The sequence below is a fragment of the Orcinus orca genome, chromosome 15 (genome assembly GCF_937001465.1).
Source record: "Orcinus orca chromosome 15, mOrcOrc1.1, whole genome shotgun sequence".
In the NCBI taxonomy this organism is placed as follows: Eukaryota; Metazoa; Chordata; class Mammalia; order Artiodactyla; family Delphinidae; genus Orcinus; species Orcinus orca.
The window spans coordinates 43553085-43578798 of record NC_064573.1 but is presented as its reverse complement, the minus strand read 5'-3'; the positions used below and the strand labels follow the sequence as shown (position 1 = coordinate 43578798).

Sequence of the window (25714 nt, the reverse complement as noted above, 5' to 3'; positions counted from 1 at the left end):
TTTGACAGATTTAAGACAAAAGCCTGAGGAGCCATATGAGGATTTTGTTTCTCGCTTGCTAACCGAGATAAAAAGAGTGATAACCGATGAGGATGCAACTAACATGTTGGCAAAACAACTAGCCTTTGAAAATGCCAATCCTGTTTGTCAGAACCTGATTCGACCAATTAGAAAAACTGGCAATATTTCAGATTTTATTAAGCAATGTTCTGACGTGGGTCCCTCTTATATGCAAGGGATTGCTTTGGCAGCCGCCTTAAAGGGAGAAACACTTCCTCAATGTATGATGAATATGGTTCAAAAAACAAAAAACCCTGAGGGACCAAAAGGAAATAATTGCTTTGCTTGTGGAGACACAGGTCATTTTAGTAGGGAATGTCCTAATAAAAATATACCTCCACCAGGTCCTGTTAAAATGATATCTCCTGGTAATGATGGGGTCCCAAAGACTCCTTGCCAAAGATGTGGGAAAGGAAATCATTGGACTAAATTGTGTAGAAGTAAATATCACAAGGACGGACACATTCTTCCCCCTAATGGGGTTTCTGCAGTGCCTCAGGCTGGCGCTCAGATGCCAATATTTCCTGCACCTGTTTTTCCAAATGCGTCTGCTGGAAATAATTCGGGAAACTTATTTCGGGCCCAACCCCGGGCCCAACAAACAATAGGGACAATTCACCAGACGCTCAATCCCTTTCTTCCCTCAGGGGAATTGATGAATTGTTCAGGGCCACCCCAGGCAGCGCAAGATTGGACCTCTGTGCCACCTCCGCAACAATATTAACTCCTGACTCTCCAGTCGTAAAAATACCAACTGGGATTAAAGGTCCATTGCCCCCAGGAGTAATGGGTTTAATTATTGGTAGAAGTTCAACTTCCTTATCTGGCTTAACAGTTTTGCCTGGAGTAATTGACTCTGATTATACAGGAGAAATTCAAATAATGGTGGCTCCCTCTAACAAGACACAACAAATATATGTGGGACAAAGAATAGCACAATTGTTATTGTTACCATATTATAAAACAGGAAAGAATGTTGTTCAGGAAGCTAGAAATAAAAAAGGATTTGGCTCCAGTGATATGGTATTTTGGATTCAAGAAATTACCAGAAATAGGCCTTTAAAAACTTTAAAAATTAATGGAAAAAATATTCAGGGATTGTTAGATACTGGTGCAGATTCTTCCTGCATAGCAGGAAAAGATTGGCCTAACAGCTGGCCTACCCAGCATGCTGACAATATGTTAGTAGGTTTAGGAACTGCTCCAGCAGTAGCTAAGAGTTCCCAGATTTTAAATTGGGAGAATACTACCAATAAACAAGCAGGCTCTTTTTGTCCTTATGTAATACCTGGCCTGCCAATTTCCATTTGGGGAAGAGACATACTTATGCAGATGGGAATGCTCTTGTATAGTCCAGATGACTGGGTCTCCTCACAGATGTTAAAAATGGGATATGACCCAGATAAAGGTTTAGGAAAAAATCAGGAGGGAAGATTATATCCTATGGTTGCTGAGCCCAAAAATGATAAACATGGAGTGGGCTATCCAAATTTATAACGGGGGCCATTGTTTTAAAAACAGCTGACCCTATAGTGTGGCTTTCAGAGAAACCTGTATGGGTGGAACAATGGCCCCTAACTTCTGAGAAATTAACAGCTGCAGAAGAATTAGTGGAACAGCAATTATTGGCAGGACATATTGAACCCTCTAATAGTCCTTGAAATACTCCTATATTTGTTATAAAAAAAAAATCAGGAAAATGGAGATTATTACAAGATCTTAGAACAATAAATAAAACCATGGAAACAATGGGGGCTTTACAGCCTGGACTTCCCTCTCCAGTAGCCATCCCTGAAAATTATGCTATTATAGTTATAGATTTGCAAGATTGCTTTTTCACGATCCCCTTACATAAGGAGGACAGAAAAAGATTTGCATTTAGTGTACCCTCTTCTAATTTTACCAGACCATATCAGAGGTATCAGTGGAAAGTTTTACCGCAGGGTATGAAAAATAGCCCTACCTTATGTCAGAAATATGTAGACCAGGCCATATGTAATATAAGACAGAAATATAAAGAAATATATTTAATACATTATATGGACGATATATTATTGGCTCATAAAGATAAGGCCTACTTACATCAGGCATTACAGGATATGATGAAAGCTTTACAGGAATATGGATTAAAAGTTGCTCCAGAGAAAATTCAAACTGAGCCTCCTTATAATTATTTGGGCAGATTAATACAGGAATTTTCCATTCAGCATATACCTTTTCAGCTAAGAACTGATCATTTGGTTACTTTAAATGATTTTCAAAAGTTTTTAGGAGATATAAATTGGATAAGGCCTTTGTTAAAAATTACTACTGTGGAATTAAAACCTTTGTTTTTGATATTACAAGGAGATTCTAACCCCTTATCCCCTAGAGAGTTAACTGCAGAAGGAAAACTAGCCATAGAAAAAATAGAAAAAGCTTTAAAAAATGTTTTTATTAAAAGATTGGATTATACCAAACCTTGGGATTTAATTGTTTTAAGGACTCCAGTTATTCCTACAGGATTATTATGGCAAAATGGACCACTAGAATGGATACATTTGGCTGCTAGTCCAAAAAAGATTGTTGCCTCATACCCTTTTATGGTTAGTTTGTTAATTATTAAAGGTAGAAAGAGAAGTAGAGAGTTATTTGGAAAAGATATGGATAACATAATTATACCTTATAATAAAGATCAATTAGAGGCCTTGCTGCTGTTAGAAGATTCATTAAGAATAGCTCTGGCCTCATTTAGAGGTCAAATTTTATTTCATTTGCCTAAAAGTATATTGCTACAGTTTTTTAAGGAACATATGGTGGTTTTTCCTACATATTATAAGATAAAACCTTTGGAAGAGGCTATATTAGTATTTACTGATGGATCCTCTTCAGGGAGGGCAACCTATATTATTAATAATGAAAAAAAAGTATTAAATACAGAAAATTGCTCAGCACAGCAATCAGAAATTATGACAATTATAGAAGTGATGAAATTAACCAGGGATAAGAAAATTAATTTATATACTGATTCCTTATATATAGTTAAATTATTTCCAGCAATAGAAACAGCGGCCTTTCCTGAAAATAAGAGTACAATAATTAAATTGCTTAAGAGATTACAAAAAAGTATATGGGAAAGAACACAGCCTTATTATATAGGCCACATTAGAGCTCATTCTGGATTGCCAGGGCCTTTAGCAGAAGGCAATGCCTCTGCTGATGCCCTGACTAAAATTTTTATAGTAGATAAAAATAAAGTACAAGAAGCAATAAAATCTCATCAGCTGCATCATCAAAATGCTAATGCCTTAAGATATCAGTTTGGCCTAACCAGAGAAGCAACAAAGGAAATAGTAAAAAATTGCTCTGTGTGTCCTACGCAAACTAATGTACCTCAGCAAGGAGTAAATCCTCGAGGTTTACGAGCTAATGATCTGTGGCAAATGGATGTGACTCATGTGCCTAGTTTTGGAAAGCTGTCCTATGTACATGTTTGTGTGGATACCTTTTCACATGTAATTGTAGCCTCAGCTAGGACCGGAGAGGCCTTTAAGGATGTGTGCCAACACTTGATGTTTTGTTTTAGTTATTTGGGAATTCCCCGAAAGTTAAAAACTGATAATGGCCCTGCTTATGTTTCTAAGTCTTTTCAGCAATTATGCCAACAGTTTGGCATAGCCCATAGTACAGAAATTCCTTATAATCCACAAGGACAAGCTATAATTGAAAGAACCAATCAGGTATTAAAAAATATGATTTATAAATTGCAAAATGGAGATTTAAAATATTTTTCTCCTCATCATTTACTTAATCATTCCATGTTTGTATTAAATTATTTAAATATGAATGATAAAGAGAAAACTCCTATGATGAGACATTGGGAGATAAATGAAGAAAATGTAAAACCAAAGGTATTATGGAAGGATGTTTTAACAAGAAAATGGAATGGACCAGATACATTATTAACTAGTGGTAGAGGATATGCTTGTATTTTTCCTCAAAATTTTGATTCACCAATTTGGATTCCTGATCGATTAATCAGACACCCTGAGGTGGGGAATTTATCAAGGCGACTTTCAGAAAAGAAAATCTGCTGCCGAGATGGCGGAACTGCATGCACAAAAAGTGAAACCAGATAATCTTGTGGCTGCGAGGTTAATTCCCCAGATAAAACAGCTGTCACTTAAATCATCTTGTGATAAAGAGGTACAAGCCTCTCCAAAATTATCGGAGAGAAAGCCTTCATTGCCTTCTCATTCACAAAAAAGAAGATATGCTGTCTCCACCACTGAAGCGGCTCCGATTACCTGGGGAACAATTAAAAAGCTTTGCCTGAATGCTGAAAATGCTATAAATGCTCAAGGATTGCCTTTGACGACTGCTAATTTTTTTGTGGCTATGCTTAGCTTGCTTTCAGTTCAGGTAAGTGCCAACGGTACGTATTGGGCTTATTTTCCAGATCCCCCTATTTTACATACCTGTACTTGGACAGATCCCATTATTCCAGTAACCTCCTCATTCCCTGAATTGACCGATGGCATTCGAGGAATACAGGGCTATAAACAATTTGTAATCAATTTTAATTACTCATTTACAGGTCAGACTGACTTTCCTCCAATATGTTTTTTTGTTGGCTCAGGGTCAATAGGAAATAATCAAACAAAAAATGGATGTTTGTCAGTAGTTGATGCAGGATTCTTGACAGACTCTCCTAAGAAGCCAATAGGAAGAGATAAAACCACAAGATATTTATGGTCATTGTTAGGGAAAGTTGTAAGACAAAATCAAGTTTATGTTAATAAATCTTTGCCTAAAGTTGTTCATCCTCCTAAATATGATGATTGTGATGAGGCTGCAGGGGAAGCTACAAATGAATGGATTTGGATAAATATTAAAACTGGATATCCTTCATGGATATATTGTATGTATAATAAAGAGAATAAAATAATCATTCCTGGAACCAGATATTATATTTCAGATTGGAGTATTAATCTTCCTGAGGGAGATTATAAAATATATTTAAAAAGCGGCTTGATATACCCATGAAATGATTCCTATATTCCCCGTCCATTGAAGGTAAATAGATGGAATAGTCATGGATGGGTGGCTCCTATTTATACCTTTGTTCATAAAAATAAAACCTATTATCAATCTCAGTTATGGAGATTGCCCTTAACCACTCGTAAAATAACGCTAATTAGAGCTACTACCCATGTGGAAGAGTATTATGTTCAAACCTGTGTGTCATCTCCATATTCCTTATTGCTTTCTAATGATAGTGAAAAGTTACAGATTATGCAGTATAATATGAGGTTTTATATTACTTGTCAGCAATGTATATTAACCACTTGCATTGTTCCTAAAATGAATGTATCAACCATAATGGTGTTAAAAAGACCAGCTTATATTATGCTGCCAGTAGCGCTTAATGAATCTTGGTATACAGATATAGGGGCAAAAATTATAAGACAGGTTGGAGAGCTCATACGGCCAAAAAGATTTGTAGCTACTTTGATTTTGGGAATTTCCGCCTTAATAGGAATATTAAGCTCTTTTACTGTCGCAACATATGCTTTAGTGAAAGAAGTGCAAACAGCACAATATGCTAATGATTTATCAAAAAATATATCCTTGGCTTTAGCAACCCAGGAAGCAATAGATAGAAAGTTAGAAACTAAAGTTGATGCCCTTAAAGAAGCAGTTTTACATATTGGTCAAGAACTTGCTGCTTTAAAAATTCGCTTATCTTTAACGTGCCATAAAAAATATTCTTGGATATGTGTTACTCCCTTAAAAGTAAATCATTCTGAATATTCCTGGGAAAAAATTCAGATACATATTTTAAATATATGGAATTCTAGTGATCTAGAAATTGATTTGGAACATTTACATAAACAAATTCATGATATTGCAGCCTCTCAATATGATATAAATCCCTCTAAGGCTGCTGCAGAATTTTTACAAAATTTACAGAGTTATTTTAAGGGTAATTCCTTTATGCATATTTTAATAAATTATGGGGCTGCCGGAGTGGTTATAATTTTGCTTCTTATTTCTTTTCCAGTCATTATCCGATTAATTCAAACTGCCCTTCAAAGTGTATACAGAACCAAAGTGGAATTACATACTGCCTTTTTAAAAAATAAAAAAGGGGGAGATGTCGGGAGCCACATAGGAAGTGCCTTTGAGTTACAGCACAGACGAGACCCGTAGTGTCAAGCAAAGTTGATGCTATCGGGTACAAATATGGAGAGGCAAAGTTCTCCTCTGCAAAGCTGATGCTGTCAGACATAAATATGGAAAAGCAAAGCTTCCTGAACATAGGGTTTTTTACACTCCCCCTACCCTGTTGAGGCCTCCTGGTGGCTGGTGCCTTGCAATCGGTCTCTCTTGCCCAGTGTTGTAAGCTGGGCCCTCCCTGGAGGAGAAACCTGGGTTCCCGAAGACATGTGACCAGAGCCGGGGCCCCGCCAGTTGGCGAGGGAATCCCAGGGCAGGTGCTGGGCGTGGAGGCCACGGGGACATAGGCTACCAAGGTGACAGAGAACTGACCTTCTCTGGGGGCACTGCACCTCGCACACCTCACATCTCCCTGCTTGGCCCCGGAGGATGGCTGGTTAGCCAGAGACGGGTAAGATTCCTCAGGGAAGGAACAACCTAAGACAGGCACAGTCGCAGAGGGGCCATCAGGAGAGAACTTGGGGGCCAACAGAGGTGGGGCATAGACCCTCACCCCCCAACTTTGCAGGAGCCTGAACCCTGTCCCCATGGCTGCTTCGCTTCCCACGCCCAGCTCAGATGGGAACCCAGGTAGCAGACAAGAGACCTGGCCAATGGCAACTGCTCTCCCGCCGCAGCAGGGCTTTGTTTCCCATTTCCTCCGTGGACCACAGCTTTCCTCTGTGTGGTAGCAAGGCTTTGCTCTGTGTGGTTCCCCTTGTCTTCCCCTGCCTTTGCCTAAAGTGATTTTGTAGGATTGCTATTGGGGTTGGGAAATATTCCCAGTTCCGATGGAGGGTTTAAGGAAAGATCCCAACTGAGGGAAAAGCCAAGAAAGATTGTAATCACTCCGGCTCCCTTGATGACTACACCTGAGATCCCCACTCCCAGGCCAGGGCATTGGGCTCGGGGAAATACGACAGGAATGTTTTTGTGGCAAGAACCTACTTTACAAAGTAAATTGGATGAGTTGTGGCCTCCCTGGGGAGTTAAAGATATACTAGGAAATTCTTGGGTTTGGTGGCGGGGAAGGTTTTTATTACAATGGGTATATGCGAAATTAGATAGGGTAAGCTTTAAGGCAAATATATATAAGCTTTACTGCTCTTTTTATAAGAATAGATATAAGGGACAAATTATATTTTGTAAATATTTTGCAAAGGACCTTGGTGACAGATTTAAGGTACAATGCCCTCCACAAAGACCCCCTAGGGTTAGTACGTTTATAGCACCTTGTTTTGATGTTAAAGGTAAAATGTTACGGCCTGAAGGCATTTACAGATTGTAAAAGAGTAATGTGTTTGAGTTTGTGTTTTGTGTAACCAGCTAACTAAACAGAACATACAGGTATAAGAACATTTACTTCTGGGAAAAATAATGAAACCACAGATAAAGTTCCTGACCTAGATGTGACCAAGATGTACCTAACCACAGGGGATGAAAGAGACTATAGAGATCAGAAAACTACTTGACCATAAAAACCTGTTTAACCTGTTGATGTAATCTGCTGACGAAAACGACCTTTGTTTTATGGCTTTGTACCTTTGTTTTTGATCTTTGTTTTATGGCTTGTAAGGGGTTTTTGGCTAGGGAACTAGATTGTTAAGATTGAAAGTGAGATTGCCTCACAGTATAAAAGCTTCGGAATTATGAAAATAAATTTGGCAGATCCTTGCATCCTCTGAGGTGTCTTGTGTTCTGTCCACGCCGACTCCGTCTCCCCTTTCGGTGAAACCTGTTCAGCTGGGGCTGGTCCCCGACAACTATTTAAACTAATTAGAATTAAATAAAATATAAATTCCACCCTTCAGGTGTACTAGCCACATGCTAAGTAGCAGTAGCCATTAATATTGGGTGACCATATCACACAGTGCAGATTACAGAACATTTCCATCACTGTAGAAAGTACTATTGGAGTTTTTAGTGATTTCCATCTAAGCAGTCATTTAAGCATTTAGATGACTTTTTCATTAATACACTTCACATCGATTAGTTGTAATCCAGTGAGTACTTTCACAACGGCATTCCTCATGACATGGAATTTAGAACTACAGTCAACAATCACTGAGTGGTGGCTAATACCATTCAGACGCATACATACTCCAGGATTTCCATCCTATTTTAACATCAGAATCACTGTGGCACTTGAAATCAACCTCTCATTCACTGGCAACTACTGCACTTAATATTAATTTAACATGTACCTATTGACTATGGGTCTGGTGTAAATGAGGCTATAAACACAAAAGGGATTGATTCGTGCCCTTAAACAACGACAGGTAAATTGTTTGTGCTAATAAAAAATGCCCAATGCTACAACAGAGGGATAACCCAACTGACAGTGGCACACAAAAGCAAGTAGACCTTAGAGGTGGAAGAAACCTTCACAGAGGAGGTGTCATTTAGATTTAACAAAGTAAGATCCAATGTCTAATCAGTGTTGAAAAGGGAAGGAGAAGGAGGGAAGGGAGGAGGAAGGAAGGGAAAGCAAACAGAAGGAAGAGAAAAGATAAGGAAAATAAAGCCTATTTTTTCTTTTGTCTTCTTTGCAACCTTTAATGAGAGTATTTAAATGAGAAGAAAAACATGCCTGAAAATATCAATGTACTTTGAATACCTTCTTCTGATGTTCCAGGAGCACAGGAATCTCTTTCTTTGTCTGTTTCTTTGAGTCAGAAAGCCATATGGTGAAAGATATTTTCTCATCAGACAACACAACAGCATGGGCTGTGTATACTGACCCATCTTCTAGAACTCTGAAATCAGGATCACTGGATTGGATGTGGTCTGCAGATCCGAGGCACTCTTTCAAATTAACTGCAAGTAGGAATTTCCAAGTTGTAACGTAAGAAACACATGCAAAAAGAAAAACAGTGTTAAAATAATTTATACAATCTTCTTCAAAATCCTGAAGTGAAATGAAATGAACCAATCACTCTGCATTTATCAAATATCTTAAGACTCTTTACATGTATTTTTTTAAGTGATAATACTTTCTCTGTTAAAAAAATGACAATTCTGGATTGTATATTTGTATTAAATAAGGTTTTTTAAACCTTTATATGCTTCTAAGAGGCTTATGAAAATGATCTTCCTATTAAAGACGTCTGTGTGTTGCAATCATGACAAAGCTGAGCTACATGCCTGCCCACACAGCTGGATAAACAAACAGAAAAGTTTTCCTTAACAATATAGTCTGAGTCTTTTAAGATACACCTGTGTTAAGCCAGAAGTTTCACACAAAGAGTGACAGAGTGTATGAGTTTGGCAAACAGTCAAGTAAGAAAAATCTTTAAATTCTTCCCACTAGCGCTTTTCTGTCACATCTCCCCCACCCCCCACCCCGACCCTCACCAACGCCCCAGGGGCCCAGAGTTCTCTTTGTGTTCCTGTTCCTTGCTTTCCCGGGCTCCCCAGTGAAATGCTATGTGGAATCCTCTCCCCCTGGAAATTTTCCCAAGTGAAAAGTCATAAAATATAAGTATCATACAAGTGTTTTGATACTTATATCAAAAGTATCAAATCCATCCCATTCGTCCACTATCTGCTTTGACAGAAACCAAACTGATACATTAATACACACTTAAGTAATAACCTAATACTCACTTAAGTAATATCATCTCAAAAGATTCATGTTACCCATGTATAGTGTTTTCACTTTAATCCAAATCTGTCACAGATGGAAACGTTAAGTCAAAATGAAGTGAACATCTTTAAAAGTGATGACACATTTCTCTCATGTTCACATTTTTAGCAGAGTGATAACCTCTGGTCTATTCCCCTGGAGGAACACCCCCGACTTCTCTTTACATCCTCTCCTTTCTTCCTTCCCAGAAATGGGACACTTGAAAATTAATGTGGCGTCTCTGGAACAAGCTATATCTCTGAAAAAAACATGATGCTTTTCCTCCAATATTCCCTGTACCACAGGGAAAGTCCACCTGGACAGAGCTTCCCAGCTGTTGGGAAAGGCTGAGGTTCCCTAACTTCTCAAGTGTGCAAATGGCTGATTAAGCGCAGTTTTGAATGGAATAGTTCACCTTGTTATATTTCTCACTGCAGCTATGGCATTGATAAAAATACCGCTCTGATTCTCTCAGGTCCTTACCTATATCTCTCCAGTGCTTAGAATCCTAGAGTAATGAAAGGGCTACATTCTACATGTAATTCTTTATGTAATTTTTACTGTTAAAACATAAGTGACTACAAAAGCATGGATTAGCACATGTTCATTAGAATCGATGACAGAATTCTATAGAGTTCTAAAGAACAGAACATATATTTTAAACTTGACTTGTATCTAATTATTGGTTCCGGCTAATTCCAAAAGGCAAAGATTGGATAACATGCTCTTTCCAGCATAAGTAAATTAAATTTCTGTTTTAAAAACACTGTTTTGGGCTTCCCTGGTGGCGCAGTGGTTGAGAGTCCGCCTGCTGATGCAGGGGACATGGGTTTGTGCCCTGGTCCAGGAAGATCCCACATGCCGCGGAGCGGCTGGGCCCGTGAGCCATGGCCACTGAGCCTGCGCCTCCGGAGCCTGTGCTCCGCAACGGGAGAGGACACAACAGTGAGAGGCCCGTGTACCGCAAAAAAAAAAACAAAAACAAAAAAACACTGTTTTGAAATTGCTCACCTCTGCCAACCACTTTGTCTGCCTCTAGTTTGGAAGGTATATGGAATATCACCTTTTTGCAAGCTTCACAAGCAAAACTGAAGACCTAGGAAAAAATGGTCACATTAATACAGTATAGAATAAAGAACTAGGTTTTAGATATGCAAGATATATAAGTCCTAGAGATCTACAGCTAGCAATACTGTATTGTATACATAAAATTTTTGCTGAGAGTAAATCTTATGTTAAGTGTTCTTACCAAAAGAAAATAATAATAATATATAAAGAAGGTGAGAGGAAACTTGGAGGTAATGGATATGTTTATGGGATAGATGGTGATGATGTTCTCACGGGTACATAGTTATCTCCAAGCTCATCAATTGGTGTACATTGAATATGCACAGCTTTTTGTGTGTCCATTTCACCTCAATAACATATTTTTTAAAAAAGAATAAAGAACAAAGCCATATGATCATCTCAATAGATGCAAGCAATTGACAAAATCCAACACCGACTTACAATTAAAAACTTTCAACAAACTAGGAATTCAAGAGATTTTGCTCAATGTGATAAAGGGCATCTATGAAAAACATCCTACTTAACAGAGAAAGACTGAATGCTTTCCTCTGACATAAAGAACAAGACAATGATGCCTACTCTCACCACCTCTATTCAACATTGTACTGGAGGTTCTAGCCAGGGCAATTACACACACACACAAATAAAATTAAAGGCATCCAGATTGGGAAAGAAGAAATAAAATAGTCTCTATTTTCAAATGATATGATCTTGTACATAGAAAATCCTAAGGAATCCGCTAAAAACTATCAAAAAAATAATAAGTGGTTTCAGCAAGGTTGCAGGATACAAGATCAACATACAAAAACCAATTGTTTTCCTATATACTAGCAATAAAAAAATCTGAAAACAAAATTAAGCAAACAATTCTATTCACAATAGATATCCCACCTTCATAGATTAAAAGACGTATTCCCAAAATTCATCTAACAAATTCAATGCACTCCCTATTGAAATCCCAAATAACTTTTTTTGCAGAAATTAAAAATCAATCCTTGAGGAAATGCAAGGGACCCAAAGACCCCAAATAAACTTGAAAAAGAACAAAGTTGAAAGATTTCCCAATTTCAAAACTTACTACAAAAATACAATAATCAAGGCAGAGTGGTACTAGTGTCAGGACAAACATATAGATGAATGGAATGGAACTGAAATTCCATAAATAGGCCCTTACATATTTAAAAATACATTATTGGTTTTGTTTGCTGCCACTTATTTTAGTATTTCAAATATATGTCCACAAGTAAGATCAGGCTACTACTTTTCAACTTCATACCATCCTCATAAAATGAGTTAGGGGGAGTTCCACTTTTTTCTGTTCTTTGAAACAATGTATATAAGGTAGAGATTATCTGTTCCATATAATTATGGAAAAATTCACCCATCTCAGGTCTGGACTTGATGGATATGACAGTGTGTGTATGTGGAGACATTTGGCTTCCAATTCAGTGTCTTTATAAGTCTATTTACAGTTTGTATACCTCCTCGAGTCAACGTTGGTAATTTGTATCTTGTAGAAAATTGCCTATTTTGTCTCTTTTCAAATGAACTAGAATAATATATTAATATTATCTACTTTTTAAAACATCTGTCCTCTCCACAACTGTGCCTCTTTTTATTCCTAATATTGTCTTATCTGTGCCTTCTCTATTTTTCACTTGTTCAGTCATAGCAGGTTGGTCTATACTTTCAAATGATAGCATTTGGTTTTGCTAATCCTCTATATTGCTTGTTTCTTTTTCCTTTTTTAACTGTTCTTCATAAAATATATTCTACGTACACGTGTATTTTAAGAAATAATAAAAGAAACACTAGGGCACTTACCTTCAAAGTTAAGAAATAAAACATTACTATTATTTTCAAAGTCCCTATATAACTCTCCCTAACTGCATTTTCTTCTTGACTTCAACCTCTCCAAATATCAATAATGAATGATATTTTTTTGTAAATCATTTATTTCCCCATTTCTGCTTAATTTTATCCCATGAGTATGTATCCCTAAAGAAAATTGGTTTGTTTTGCCAACTTTAGGCTTTAAGTATATGTAGTCATATGCCAATTATATGCAACTTGATTTCTTTCCTCAAATTATGTTTGTGAAATAGATCCATGCTGAATATATAGCAGCAGCCCATTCATCTTTGTCGCTGTATAGTACATCACTGGAAAGTAGGTACAATTAATTCATTAATATAAGGGATCGACATTGGAAAGGATGATATTCATATATAGATTTCAGTTATGCCATGTTTCCTGAATTATAAAGAAATTTGATACTATGTTTGTGGGGACTGGATATATTACTGAAAATAAAGTAAAAACATAAAATAAAATAAAACCACCATTAATTAGCAATGATGAGCTAATGACTTTTAAAGGTATTTTAAAAGTAACTTTTGTACAAATGAGTGCCCAACAACAAAAAAATACAACATACAAAAAAAATTTTAAAGATTAATGAATTATGGATTGACTATTTGAGTTATAAAAGAATTTATTTTAATGAAGAACCCTCCAGGACAACTTTAAATATCTGACATAAAACTTAGAGTTGCGAGCAACTTTAAATTAAAATGTAACAAATTAAGCTTTAAAAAATGATAATATAAAGTATTATCTACTCTAGTCTGGGAAAAATGAATTGCTTTGTTTCACTTTACAGTACTGTCCAAATTGTATTAATTGTATCATAGAAAGCTTATCATACAAATCATTAAATCCTGATAGAACTATCTAATGCCAAAGGGAGAGTGAAAACACAGGCATACGTGTCAGTGTTTCATTTTTGTGCTGTTGTTCAATTTTAGAGTGAATAGGCAAGGTAGGCTTTCTAAAATAACACCTTTTTCAATAGAGGAAAAAGATGCCAAAGAACAGAAATTTATAGAGTATCTGAAACATAAAGGAGATCTTGACTGAGCATATCGGTTACAGAATTTTCAATTCGTCGTTTCTCCTGTGGACACTTGCCATCTTAGAGACGGAAATCTTACTTTCAAGTTCTTACCACCCTGAATTGTAGGATTTACCTTTCTGTATTCTCAGTGCTTTGATGATTCTACTAAATTTCTTTCTAACCAAACTCTGTATGATGGGATTCTAGTTAAATGGAAAGTATGATTAGCTGCAGGTCACCAGAGATGCCATATATGGGATGGCAACTGCCACAAGGATTACAACAGGGCCCAAAAATGTGCACAGCTTACATGTATTTAGTGACTCAGAGAGTGCTGCACCATTTAGCTGTATCTCAATATGAGCACCAATAATCTCCATTAAAGAAGGTAGGTGATAATGAACTGATATAAATATATACTACAGCTCTGACTTCCTTAAGATGGTGGTTTTGAAATAAACTAGTTCGCATTTACTTATTTTATTTGTCCTAAGCTTTTTTCCCCACTAATGCAAAAGGTAATAGAAAGTATTATACTCACTTTTATTTTAAAAATTGAATATGTCAAATGTTATCAAGAACAATAATAACAAAAAAGTCTGTTAAAGGAGTCACATTATTCTCAAATGCTATAAAGTCTGAAAAGATAGAATGCCCGTTTGTCAACATAGGTTGCAGGCAGAATTTCACATACTCCAAGGGGAAAAGCATGTTATGTTATAAAGAAAAATACTATTTTAATTCCTTTTGAAGAGCCCTTTTAGCAAGTGATAGATTAACCATGTCCAAGTACATACCATTTATAATATATAATAGTAAATATAATTCCCAAAGTGGATTTGATATGGCAAACAATATTCAACACACATATAAAAGGATCTCATTATTTATAACAGGGCAGAAGACATCTGAGCAACTGAGCTAATGTGAATTAGTTTTCACCATTCCTAACAATTTTGCTACTTTAAAAGGAGAAACATTTTAAGAGATACTCAGTGCTTTCAACAATAATGGGATGATCTGACACGTTTCTTTTCTAGTTTCCCCCTCTCCTTTCTTCCTTTTCTTTGTATATGTGTAGGGAAGGATGATTAGGAATTGTAGTTAATTGTAGCAGTTTGGAGTATACTGAGGATAGAAAGGTGGGAAAGGGATGCAGATCCAGGAGAAAAGTGCAGAAGGGAAGATTCCACAACCTATGGGGCAGCTCAGTGGGAAAGCTAACACCTTAAAAGTCTCAGTTTTCTGTTGAAGAGCTCACTTCAAACAAGGAATTGTCTTTGAGAAATCCATTAAGGGGTCCATGAAATGAAAACTGCGTTTCTAAAATGTTATGCCCTTAATATTATACCAAAGAGTCCTAGGAGTCAAAAGGAAATACAGATATAGGATGGTCAACAGAAGTCTTAATTTATCCATCTGGACAGAAATTGAAGTTGTCTGTAAACTGGGGATTGCAGGTGAAAGAAATTATTCCATATACACTCTCTAGTATACAAGTCTCCAGACAGACCATTTAATCTAAACTTTAAGAAATTCTTTTTTTTTTTTTTTTTCTTGTGGCATAGTGGTGGATCTGGCTGTCACACAGTAGGGGCTTGAATGTTAGTGTCCTCTCTTTCTGTCCCTGCTTCGCTCCTCTATCAGCCAGTGCCATGGCTCCTGGGAGTGTGGCCAAGTGTCATCCCAGTCTCCAGACTCCAGTCTCCTCTAGAGCCATGAAGGACATAGAACCCTCAAGGGGCATCATTCTTTGGAGGAGAGCTTCCCTTGGCTCCTCTTCTATTTAGGTTCTGGTTTAGGGGCAGGTGTCTCTGCTAAAACTAAACAGTATGTTACAGCCTTTAAGGATTAAGTAGCATCTTAGAATTTTAGACCTACAGAATTTACGGGGCTCTTCTAGTCAAGGGGATGGCAAACACAAGCAGGGAGGCCTCCTTTCTCCCTTTCCTTGACCATGGTATGACATTGCCAATCAATCACAACAATATCACAAGTTTGGGATGTCTTAGAATCCTCAGCAGGACACTAATACAGCAGGACACAGAACTGACATTTAAAATAAAACATTTCTTATCCTTGATCTAACACAACTCCTTATTTTAGGAATAAGGTGAGGACCTCTGTTCTCCATGACCCTCATTCCTCAACTCTGTCCCTTTATCTCTAGTTAATCTTGACCTGGGATGATTCCCACTGATCATTTCATGAACATTCTTAGATGGCTCCCTTCCCAGCAAGTCTTTCCTGAGCAGTCCTATTCCTTGGAATAAAGCTCTAGACAATTTAGCACTAAGAAACTTAGCATGTTTAACTTCAGAGAGCTGCTACAATCTCCTCACTTATTTGATGGAAAGTTGAAGTCCAGAGATTGAAGAAAAGTGATTTGCCCGAGACCTCAGAACAACTTATGAATATGCCTGGTAAAGTCCAACATTCTAATTCTTGGGCCATGGCTCTCCCTATTATACCTTCTTGTGGCTGAGGTTCATTTCTTATTAATACTCAATGCATGGACTCATAGACTTTGGAGTTAGGGTTAGGGTTAGCGTTAGAATTATATATAGTACCTTTTCCAAACTTCCACAGAAGACAGAACTTCCTTTCTCCATGCTCCATTTCATGTGAGTGTATCAAAAGGGACATGTTAAAATCTAGAGGTTTTAGGAAGCAGGAGATGGGTGTAGTGGAGAATTGCTGAATCTGTATCAGTCAGTTGCTGTTCATCCACTGCCTGACTATATGACTTGGGCTCTGGGTGGGCACTCCCTTTGCTCACACTTTCCTAGACCAAAGCCCTGTCCTGAAATGATCACACATTAACTGACCAGACGATTTAGGGCTCTAGCCTCTCCCATTTAAATGACTGTTTCCCTTAATCTTTAGGTAACACACATCATCTACAAAAAAAAAAAAAAAAATCCTAAAGGAAGTCATACACTAAAGCTGATGCTATCCCTGTTTAGACGTACAGGCACCTTCCTGCCTTGCCGCGCCCCAGTACTCCCACCACCACACCCCGCCACCCGGACAGATACTCGCATTCCACGCCCTCCCCTCCAGCGAATACACGAGAAATCTTGAGAACACAGCACCTCCGCTGTTTTCTTCTCCCCATTCCGGGATTCCTTTCGCAGGGAAAACACAAAACACTAAATTCATGCTTTTAAACATATTAGCTGGAAACACTTTCAAAGATATCACAAAAGAGCGCACTTTGAGAGCAGTTCCCACTTGTAAAGAGTCATTTCATCAGCTCATTTTGTTGGAACAGCTGCCTGACAGGTCGACGCCCTCACCTGTACAATTTCTTGTCCATAAATATATCTTAGATCATAACTACTAAACCATTATTCATAACTCGATGATTCAAAGAGAGGTCAAAGCTGGCACCCACACGCCCTGCTTGGGGGCTGAGAGCAGCAAGAATCCAAGTAGCCAGAGTCGACCTGCTCCCGAGCCAGGCTGGTCCTCTCGCCACCGGACCAAGCGCGGGGCAGTCGGGAGTTCGCAGCTTCTTTCCAGAGCACGTCTTGAGCGCAGCCGTGGTCTCGCCCGCAGCTCCGCGTAATCGCACAGAGTTCCCGATTTTTCGTTTTGTGTATCGCGAGTTCTCCGAGACTTGTCCGTACCTTCTCTAGGGGTGGATCTCATCTTGGGTCTCAGGTTTCCTGGGCACAGAAGACCCCCAGGCTGGGCTCTGGGCTTGCGCAATCCTGCCTGGAGCCGGACAAAGAACCACCCAATCCCACGCCTCTCCCAACACTCCTCTCAGCTTGATTCTATCCCCTCAGCCCCACCCAACTCCCCCATCACACCGCCGACCCAACCCCCATCCCTAATGGAGCCGCGCACGCCCTCGCGCCCCAGGTATACTCCGGGTGGCCAGCGCTGGTGGACCGCTCAGGTGAGCTGCTTCAACGGAGGCAAAACCTGGAAGCCATTTTTCAGAGGTAACTCAACGCCGGGACCCAGGGGCAACGCTCCAACCCCTCCTCTCACCAGCGTCCCCATCCCAGGGGACCCTGGGGTAGGGGGTCAGCCCCTGTAACTCACTCAGGGATCCTCCAAAACCTAACCCAACACTCTTCTTCGCTCTCTACCCAAACCCACCCCAACCATCATCACCAGCCCTAGGAGCCAGGAAAGGAGCGCGAACCCCAAGCCGGCCCACTCGCCACGGCGCACGAGAGAGCTCAGCGAAGCGGGAGCCCATCCCGTAATTCAAACAATCGAACAAGTCCGAAACAAAATCCTCAGTCCGGAACTGACTGAGGACTCGTTTCCCATCCTCATCCCTCAGACCCCGAATCTGGCTCGTCTGTGCCCCGCCCGCCCCCCCCCCCAAGATGGAGCTGAGCCGCGGATGTCACCTTTCGGTCGGCTTCCCCCCACCGCTCCCCCTGCAGGACCAGGGCCCATTCGACCCCCTGCCGCATCCCGGCTCCGGGTAGGTGGTCGCGCCCCACCCCGCCCGGGCTCCACTCACCACAAGGGTCAGCAGTAGCTGCCTGCAGACAGCTCCGCGCAGGGAGCTCTGGGGCCCGGCGGCAGCCATCGGGGTGCGGGGCCGGAGAGGAGGACGCAGGCACCGGGCGGGACGTAAGAGACCAGAGCCCGCCGAGGTGCGGCGGCGCGGAGGTGCACTTCTTTCAGCTGCTCGTTACGTCGCCCGGGACTTTTTCAGGTTTGCGTGCCGGAGGGCGTTTTCACTCCTGAGACAGGATTGGACTCGGGAGACGCGGAGACGCCCCTCCTCGTTTTTTCTCAAGTTTTATCACCGCGAGAAGCTCTGGGGAGCTGCCCAAGACTGCCCTTAGGCTTCTCGGAGGCCGCGCCGGGTGCTCGCTCTCGGGAAAGCTGTCCAGGTCACCCCCTCTCTGCCAGCTCTCCCACGCCCCTCCCCCGCCCCCGGCTGCCACGCCTTTCGCGCAAAGCTCAGTAGGGTCTTCCTCGCAGACAATGCTTGGCGCGTTCCTTCTGCGGAAGCCAAAACCGCCTGCAGGGATCCCTGCCCCAACACGGGCGCTCCTGGGTGCCAGCAACACCCTTGTCATTGGACCAGCGGATCCTCCCTTCAACATCTGATCAAATGCTGGGCAAAGTCTCCTGGTTAATGCAAAATATATGTATTCTACCCAAATTTGCGTCACACGATAAGATAAAGGACGGGAGGGGAAATTATCCCAAGAGGCATGAATAAGCTGACACTTGTTATACCAGAAATTAAAAGCAAATAAAGGAAATTCTGATATCTTACCATTTTCACGCACCCAAAATATGAGGGATTACACTCAAAGCTTTCATTTCCTGCCAATCTCGTGGCCTTATCTGAGTCTTCTAAGAATTTGTTCTTCTTATATGAAATTATTGATTTGAGTAATTACCTGGTAATTATACTAAGACGCAATTTTTCGGTTTGTGGTAAAAGAAAAATCTACCACACAAAAGCTTCTAGTCTAAAATGAGGCTTACAGATTCAATATCATTCGACAAATGTTTATCACTGCCCGGAGTTGCACAGGCACTGGGGCTGGAGGAAAGAAAATGCACAAAACCCAGTTCCTGCCCAAAGCAATTCAAAGTCTATGAGGGAATAAAGGCATTCATCATAGCCCAGTATGCTAAACCTTTTAATAGAAAGGAAGCTTACAACACTAGGGCACATTCCTTTGTTTCTCTCTAGACTGAGTTTTGTGTCCTCTAAGGCCCCACCTAGTAGACTCAGGATGAACTCCCTCTTACATATGTGCTGTTGCTTCTTAAAGTCCGTGCACAAGTTCCAAGGTCAGGACCCTCAGACACTGCAGATTAATCAGAGAAGGCACTGAGGCCTTCATTCATCCCACCCTAGTCACCCCAATAGGCTGCTTGTCTAAGCCACGTGTTTCCCTAAAACTCACAGGCCTAAGCTCTCAGGTCTCAAACCCTAAGCTGAGCTTCCCAGTCCCACCTCTGAGGCATGCAAGGCTCCTATGCACCCATCAGAGACCCTGTTTCACCTCTGGAGGCCTCGTATGGAAGAGCTCTTCCAACCTCAGAGAACGCTCTCCATACTTCACTCCAACCATTTTCACCTCCCATCCTCCAGACCCTCACCTTGACCCATGACCTCAAGACAGAGCCTCTCAAAGTGTCCTCTGGCCCCAGGCCGACTTTAGAAACAAGCCAGGATGATAGCTCTCATCAGAAGGCAAATTGGCTAGCACTTGATTTTGGACCCTCAGCCTCCAGAACTAAATAATGTTTGAGATAAGAACCAAGGAGAAGGGTAGGAACATGTTTTGGGCAAAGACGATAGTAATAGCCCTAGCGGAGCTCTCAGGAGTCTTGTAAGGGTTTCCCACATCAAGGAAGTAGGAAGGAGTTTCTTCAGAACCACTGGATGGAAGACCTGTGCTGAGAATCAGGTTAGAAAGGTAGTCTTCTAACAAACCAGGCTGAGGAGTTGAATTTCATCCTAGAGGAGATGGAGAATCATCCACTCAATCTGTAAGAAAGATGATCACTTTGGGTGAGTTAATGGGCTCATTAATTTCATTAATGAACCTGTTTCTGCCATGATATAGCTTTTCCTTAATATTTAGGAAATAAAAGATTTGAAATGTTTTTCTTTATGCTCAGTAGCCCTAGTTTTCAGTGATTTCAACTTTGTCTAATAGTGTCTGACCTGATTACTACTGTCTTGCACGTGACTAAAACCATAAGATAGCTATCATTTGCTGTATAATTAAGGCGATTGTTAAACCTACTGACTATATATGACAGTTACTCTGAGCTTCTATGTTTGGCTTCTACAAAATAAAAATTATAGGAATCTATTCCAGAAATAGTGTAAGAAAGCATATTGGTGATATTTTCTATTTGTATTGTAAAATTCTAGGTGCAATATGAATACTGAATAATAACATTATGGAGTATAACTATCTTGGAATTTCCTGTTTTGCTAAGACATGTATTTGTCCACCATGAGTATATTAAAGTCCTAATAAAAAGCAATGTGTTTTTATAATTTAGGAAAGAATCTTCATAGGCAGTTATAATTATAAATATGACTTGAAGACAAATTTAAGAATTGCTTTTATTTCTGCTGTGGAGATTATAATTTTAAATGAAATTGTTGAAAATTTATTTAAAACCTGAGCTTTAGTTTGAATATAGTTAGAACTGGATGCCTTCTATAATAAAATTAATTTTAAATCATCATGAGACATCATAAGGCATAAAGAGTTATTCTGAAATGTCTTTATTTTAATACCCTGTACCCCAAACTGGAAGTCAGTTGGAAGTCACGACTAAAAGAATAATGTACAAAAATGGGAAAGAAATATGATTTTTCCTTGTTATCTTCTTAGTTTGAGGGTAAGAGCAGCAATAAATAGAAGATCAAAAATGGAAGATGATCTTAAGCTAACGTCTAAAACTTCAGGGATCCAGGTGAATTGTCAAATTTTCAGTAGAAAGCAAACTTAAGGTCATCAGGAAGAGTTCTCTGTAGCTAGGAGGGATCTCTGGCCACAGAAAGGGTAAAGACCCTAGGAGCTGGGAGCCGACTCCTAGCCCGCTGAGAAGGCTGCCTTGCACAACTCCGCGCCCACAGGTGCTGGTCTCACACACCCACTCACCTCAGTGGTTTATATGGGCGGTGACACCGCAAATGTGGGTCCCCTCACACACGCCTATAAAACACAACCAGTACAACTGTATGATGTTTGGAACAAATTTGCTGGTAAGGGAAGAGATATTTATGAAAAGCTTAAATTAAAACCAAGTAAAAGTTTCATGTTGAATAGTCCTACTAGTGACACAGAATAAGTTCTGCCCTGAGACGTTAGCTCCGAAGCATTTGTAGAATATTATTTAGGGTAAATAGTCACGGTAATGAACAGTATTCAAACAAATTGCTTGCTGGAGCAAGCGTGGGAAATACTGTACAAACATGTACTCAAATGCCAGGAGCGTTCTCAGACTTAATTTTTAGAAATTAGCTCCCCTTAGTGTATCCACTTGCTCTTTTAGAGAAGGCTCTTCCCTGGTGCTTGGCAACTGGGCGGTCAGATTCTCTCATCTCCACTACTGTTTTCCTCTAAGAGTACTAAATTCTGCTACTGCCCTTCCAGCCTCCAGGAGAGGATGCTGCTTTTCCTGTAGCACCTTTCCCAAAGTGTGGCGGTAGGTCCTCCACAAATTTCCCACAGCGCCGCTAAGAACGGCCTTGATTTTTTTTTTTTTTTTTTTTGTGTCATTTAAAAAGACTGCTGGAGACAGTTGACGTCAAGAGTAACCTATAATATTGCATTGATACTCAGGACGAGAGCCATCCACGATCTCCATCAACCTCACGGCAAGCACCCCTCCCAGCTCTATTTCCACCCCCATGGAAATGCTCCGGGAAACAAACAGAACCTCGAGCCTAGACCAGAATGAGCCCTGGCCTCCCAGGGAACAGAAGTTTACCTTTCCTCCTCTTCTGTGCTGTGTCCTTACTCCTGAGGATTAATTTCTACCCTGAGTGATTGACAGTAGGATTACCCATTTCTTTCCGGAGAAAACACTCCCAGCCACAGAGGTGTGACCTTTCACTCTAACCTTGCAACAAACATTCAAAAATTGAACATTTGTACATCTCTCAAACTCAGAAATATCCAGTTTAAGTAACACCATAATAGTCCAATCCAGATAGGGTGTGCCAGGCTCAGAAAGGCTCCCTTTCAGTCTCTCCTTATTAATAAATGATTCAAGGACTATTACAACAGTTTTACTCTTTCGCCACGGAAATCTTCAGACGCCCTGACAAATAGCCTCTTTTCTGCAAACAGGCCTTTCAAGGAGAGAGGAATGTTCTCCTGGTGACTTCTCACCAGGCTGGAAAGAAGACGGATTTCCACACAGACAACAACTCCATTGTGTGAGTGATAACTTCTTACATTAACTACACAAACCCAGGGTAACAAAGTCCTGCTACAGGGTCAATTTAGTCCCTCTTATCTTGGAATCATCCCATAATCCTTCGCTTCATGTCAGCGTGAAAATCTCTTCCCACCGGGTGAGGCTTTAGTTTCTCCTATATGTTCTCATGTCGCCAGGAGAGCACATTGTGTGCATCTGTTGTTCAAAGAGCATTACTCACGGATGAAGGCTACAGGTGTGAATGGGCCAACTTCCAGATGCCATGTGTCATTCATCTGATTCATTGGCCCGTCAGCCTTCTTTATTCCCAGAAGTTTAGGAGGACCATCCCTCAAAATCAGCTTGGGGAAGTGGCAGACCCCCAGCTCAGATGCCTATCAGCTAGCTCAGGAGTGGAGAAACAGATTTTCCCACCAGTTCTCTATGGGCAGCAAATTATTAAATTCAGCAGTTATTATTTATTGTTCTTAATTGTTGATTTTATTTTAAATATCTACTCATTAATTTTATCTACTTAAGATTTATTCAACTTGATTTGTTTTTTTCTTTTCAGCCTGCCCAGTTTCCCAAGCCCTCTGTCACTAGATAAGGAGTAGCTTTCTACCAATTAGCTACTTAGTGTTCACTGAACAAGCCAAACACCAAGGTTCTCTCCTTGCACTGCTTTCAAGCATCATACTTGTGTTTGCCTTTCAACATTATGATAAGCTGCACTTTTCCCTAATTGATAAGTTCTAGTCTTAACTTACACACATCTATGCAAGGTTATACCAGATCCCTATTCCTCTAAACAACCCTAATGCAGGGATCTTACCTGAATGTTAAAAGAAAAAGAGAGAGAGAAGCTAGAAATATTCCTATTAGGCATGTAGGCATGTCCCAGAAAGCCTATTTTGTTGTCCCTTTCTCCTAAGGTTGCAGTGTTCTTGACATGTGCAATAAAATTGGCTGCTTCTCCCAGATTCCAAGTTCTGTTTGGATGGTGGTCCAAGAAAGACTTGATCTTAACTATAATATTTCACTTTAAAAATGAGAATCTCTTACCAAAATTACTCTTTCAGGCCCCCAAAGTAATAAATAGTACTTTTAGACATCTCAAAATAAATTATTCCAAACTCACAGAGACATCCTTAAGAACTTTATTTCCTACTCAAAACAATGTTAAGTAGAGCCCTGAACCAAGATGGTGGAGTAGAAGGATATGCTCTCACGCCCTCTTGCGAGAACACCAGAATCACAACTAGCTGCTGGACAATCATCGACAGGAGGACACTGGAACTCACCAAAAAAGATACCCCACATCCAAAGACAAAGGAGAAGCCACAATGAGACGGTAGGAGTGGCGCAATCACAGTAAAAGCAAATCCCATAACTGCTGGCTGAGTGACTCACAGACTGGAGAACACTTACACCACAGAAGTCCACCCACTGGAGTGAAGGTTCTGAGCCCCATGTCAGGCTTCCCAACCTGGGAGTCCAGCAACGGGAGGAGGAATCCTAGAGAATCAGACTTTGAAGGCTAGTGGGATTTGATTGCAGGACTTCAACAGAGACTCCACTCTTGGAGGGCACACACAAAGTAGAGTGTGCATCGGGACCCAGGGGAAGGAGCAGTGACCCCAGGGGAGACTGAACCAGATCTACCTGCTAGTGTTGGAGGGTCTTCTGCAGAGGTGGGGGGTGGCTGTAACACTGGTAGCAGAACTTCCAGGAAGTAGTCCTTGGCGTGAGCCCTCCCAGAGTCCACCATTAACCCCACCAAAGAGCCCAGGTAGGCTCCGGTGTTGGGTTGCCTCAGGCCAAACAACCAACAGGGAAGGGGAAGGAACCCAGCCCCACCCATCAGCAGTCAAGTGGATTAAAGTTTTACCGAGCTCTGCCCACCAGAGGAACAGTCAGCTCTACCCACCACCAGTCCCTCTCATCAGGAAACTTGCCGAAGCTTCTTAGATCGCCGCATTCACCAGAGGGCAGACAGCAGAAGCAAGAAGAACTACAGTCCTGCAGCCTGTGGAACAAAAACCATATTCACAGAAAGATAGACAAGATGAAAAGGCAGAGGGCTATGAACCAGATGAAGGAACAAGTTAAACCCTAGAAAAACTAAATAAAGTGGAGATAGGCAACCTTCCAGAAAAAGAATTCAGAATAATGAGAGTGAAGATGATCCAGGACCTCGGTAAAGGAATGAAGGCAAAGGTCGAGAAGATGGAAGAAATGTTTAACAAAGACCTAGAAGAATTAAAGAACAAACAAACAGAGATGGAAAATACAATAACTGAAATGAAAGCTACACTAGAAGGAATCAATAGCATAATAACTGAGGCAGAAGAATGGATAAGTGACCTGGAAGACAGAATGGTGGAATTCACTGCTGTGGAACAGAATAAAGAAAAAAGAATGAAAAGAAATGAAGTCAGCCTAAGAGACCTCTGGGACAACATTAAATGCAACAACATTCACATTATAGGGGTCCCAGAAGGAGAAGAGAGAGAGAAAGGACCAGAGAAAATATTTGACGAGATTATAGTTGAAAACTTCCCTAACGTGTGAAAGGAAATAGCCACCCAAATCCAGGAAGCACAGAGAGTCCCATACAGGATAAACCCAAGGAGAAACATGCCAAGACACATAGTAATCAAATTGGCAAAAATTAAAGACAAAGAAAAATTATTGAAAGCAGCAATGGACAAATGACATATAACATACAAGGGAGATCCCATAAGGTTAACAGCTGATTTCTCAGCAGAAACTCTACAAGACAGAAGGGACTGGAATGATATACTTAAAATGATGAAAGGGAAGAAGCTACAACCAAGAGTACTCTACCCAGCAAGGATCTCATTCAGATTCGATGGAGGAATCAAAAGCTTTACAGACAAGCAAAAGCTAAGAGAATTCAGCACCACCAAACCAGCTTTACAACAAATGCTAAAGGAACTTCTCTTAGTGGGAAA

The 25714-nt window shown here is 40.3% G+C and overlaps 1 protein-coding gene and 1 long non-coding RNA gene across 3 annotated transcripts in view; one reads left to right on the top strand and one right to left on the bottom strand.

Annotated features, from left to right (window-relative positions):
• DSC3 (desmocollin 3) overlaps positions 1-18625 on the bottom strand; it is a 53862-nt gene extending 35237 nt beyond the window's left edge. Inside the window, exons 1-3 of one of the 2 annotated variants that reach the window (XM_004273725.3) lie at positions 18337-18625; positions 10895-10979; positions 8876-9075 (exon numbers count right to left, since the gene is read on the bottom strand). In XM_004273725.3, the coding sequence (XP_004273773.1) occupies positions 8876-9075; positions 10895-10979; positions 18337-18405 (354 nt within the window). In that variant the 5' untranslated portion in view covers positions 18406-18625. The remainder of the gene's footprint in view (positions 1-8875; positions 9076-10894; positions 10980-18336) is intronic. The other variant, XM_004273724.3, reaches the window with a different exon arrangement.
• Positions 17439-21051, top strand: LOC117202823 (uncharacterized). The gene is made up of 2 exons (XR_007471805.1): positions 17439-17800; positions 17979-21051. It is a non-coding gene; the product is annotated as an uncharacterized LOC117202823 (long non-coding RNA).
• Positions 21052-25714: the final 4663 nt, after the last annotated feature.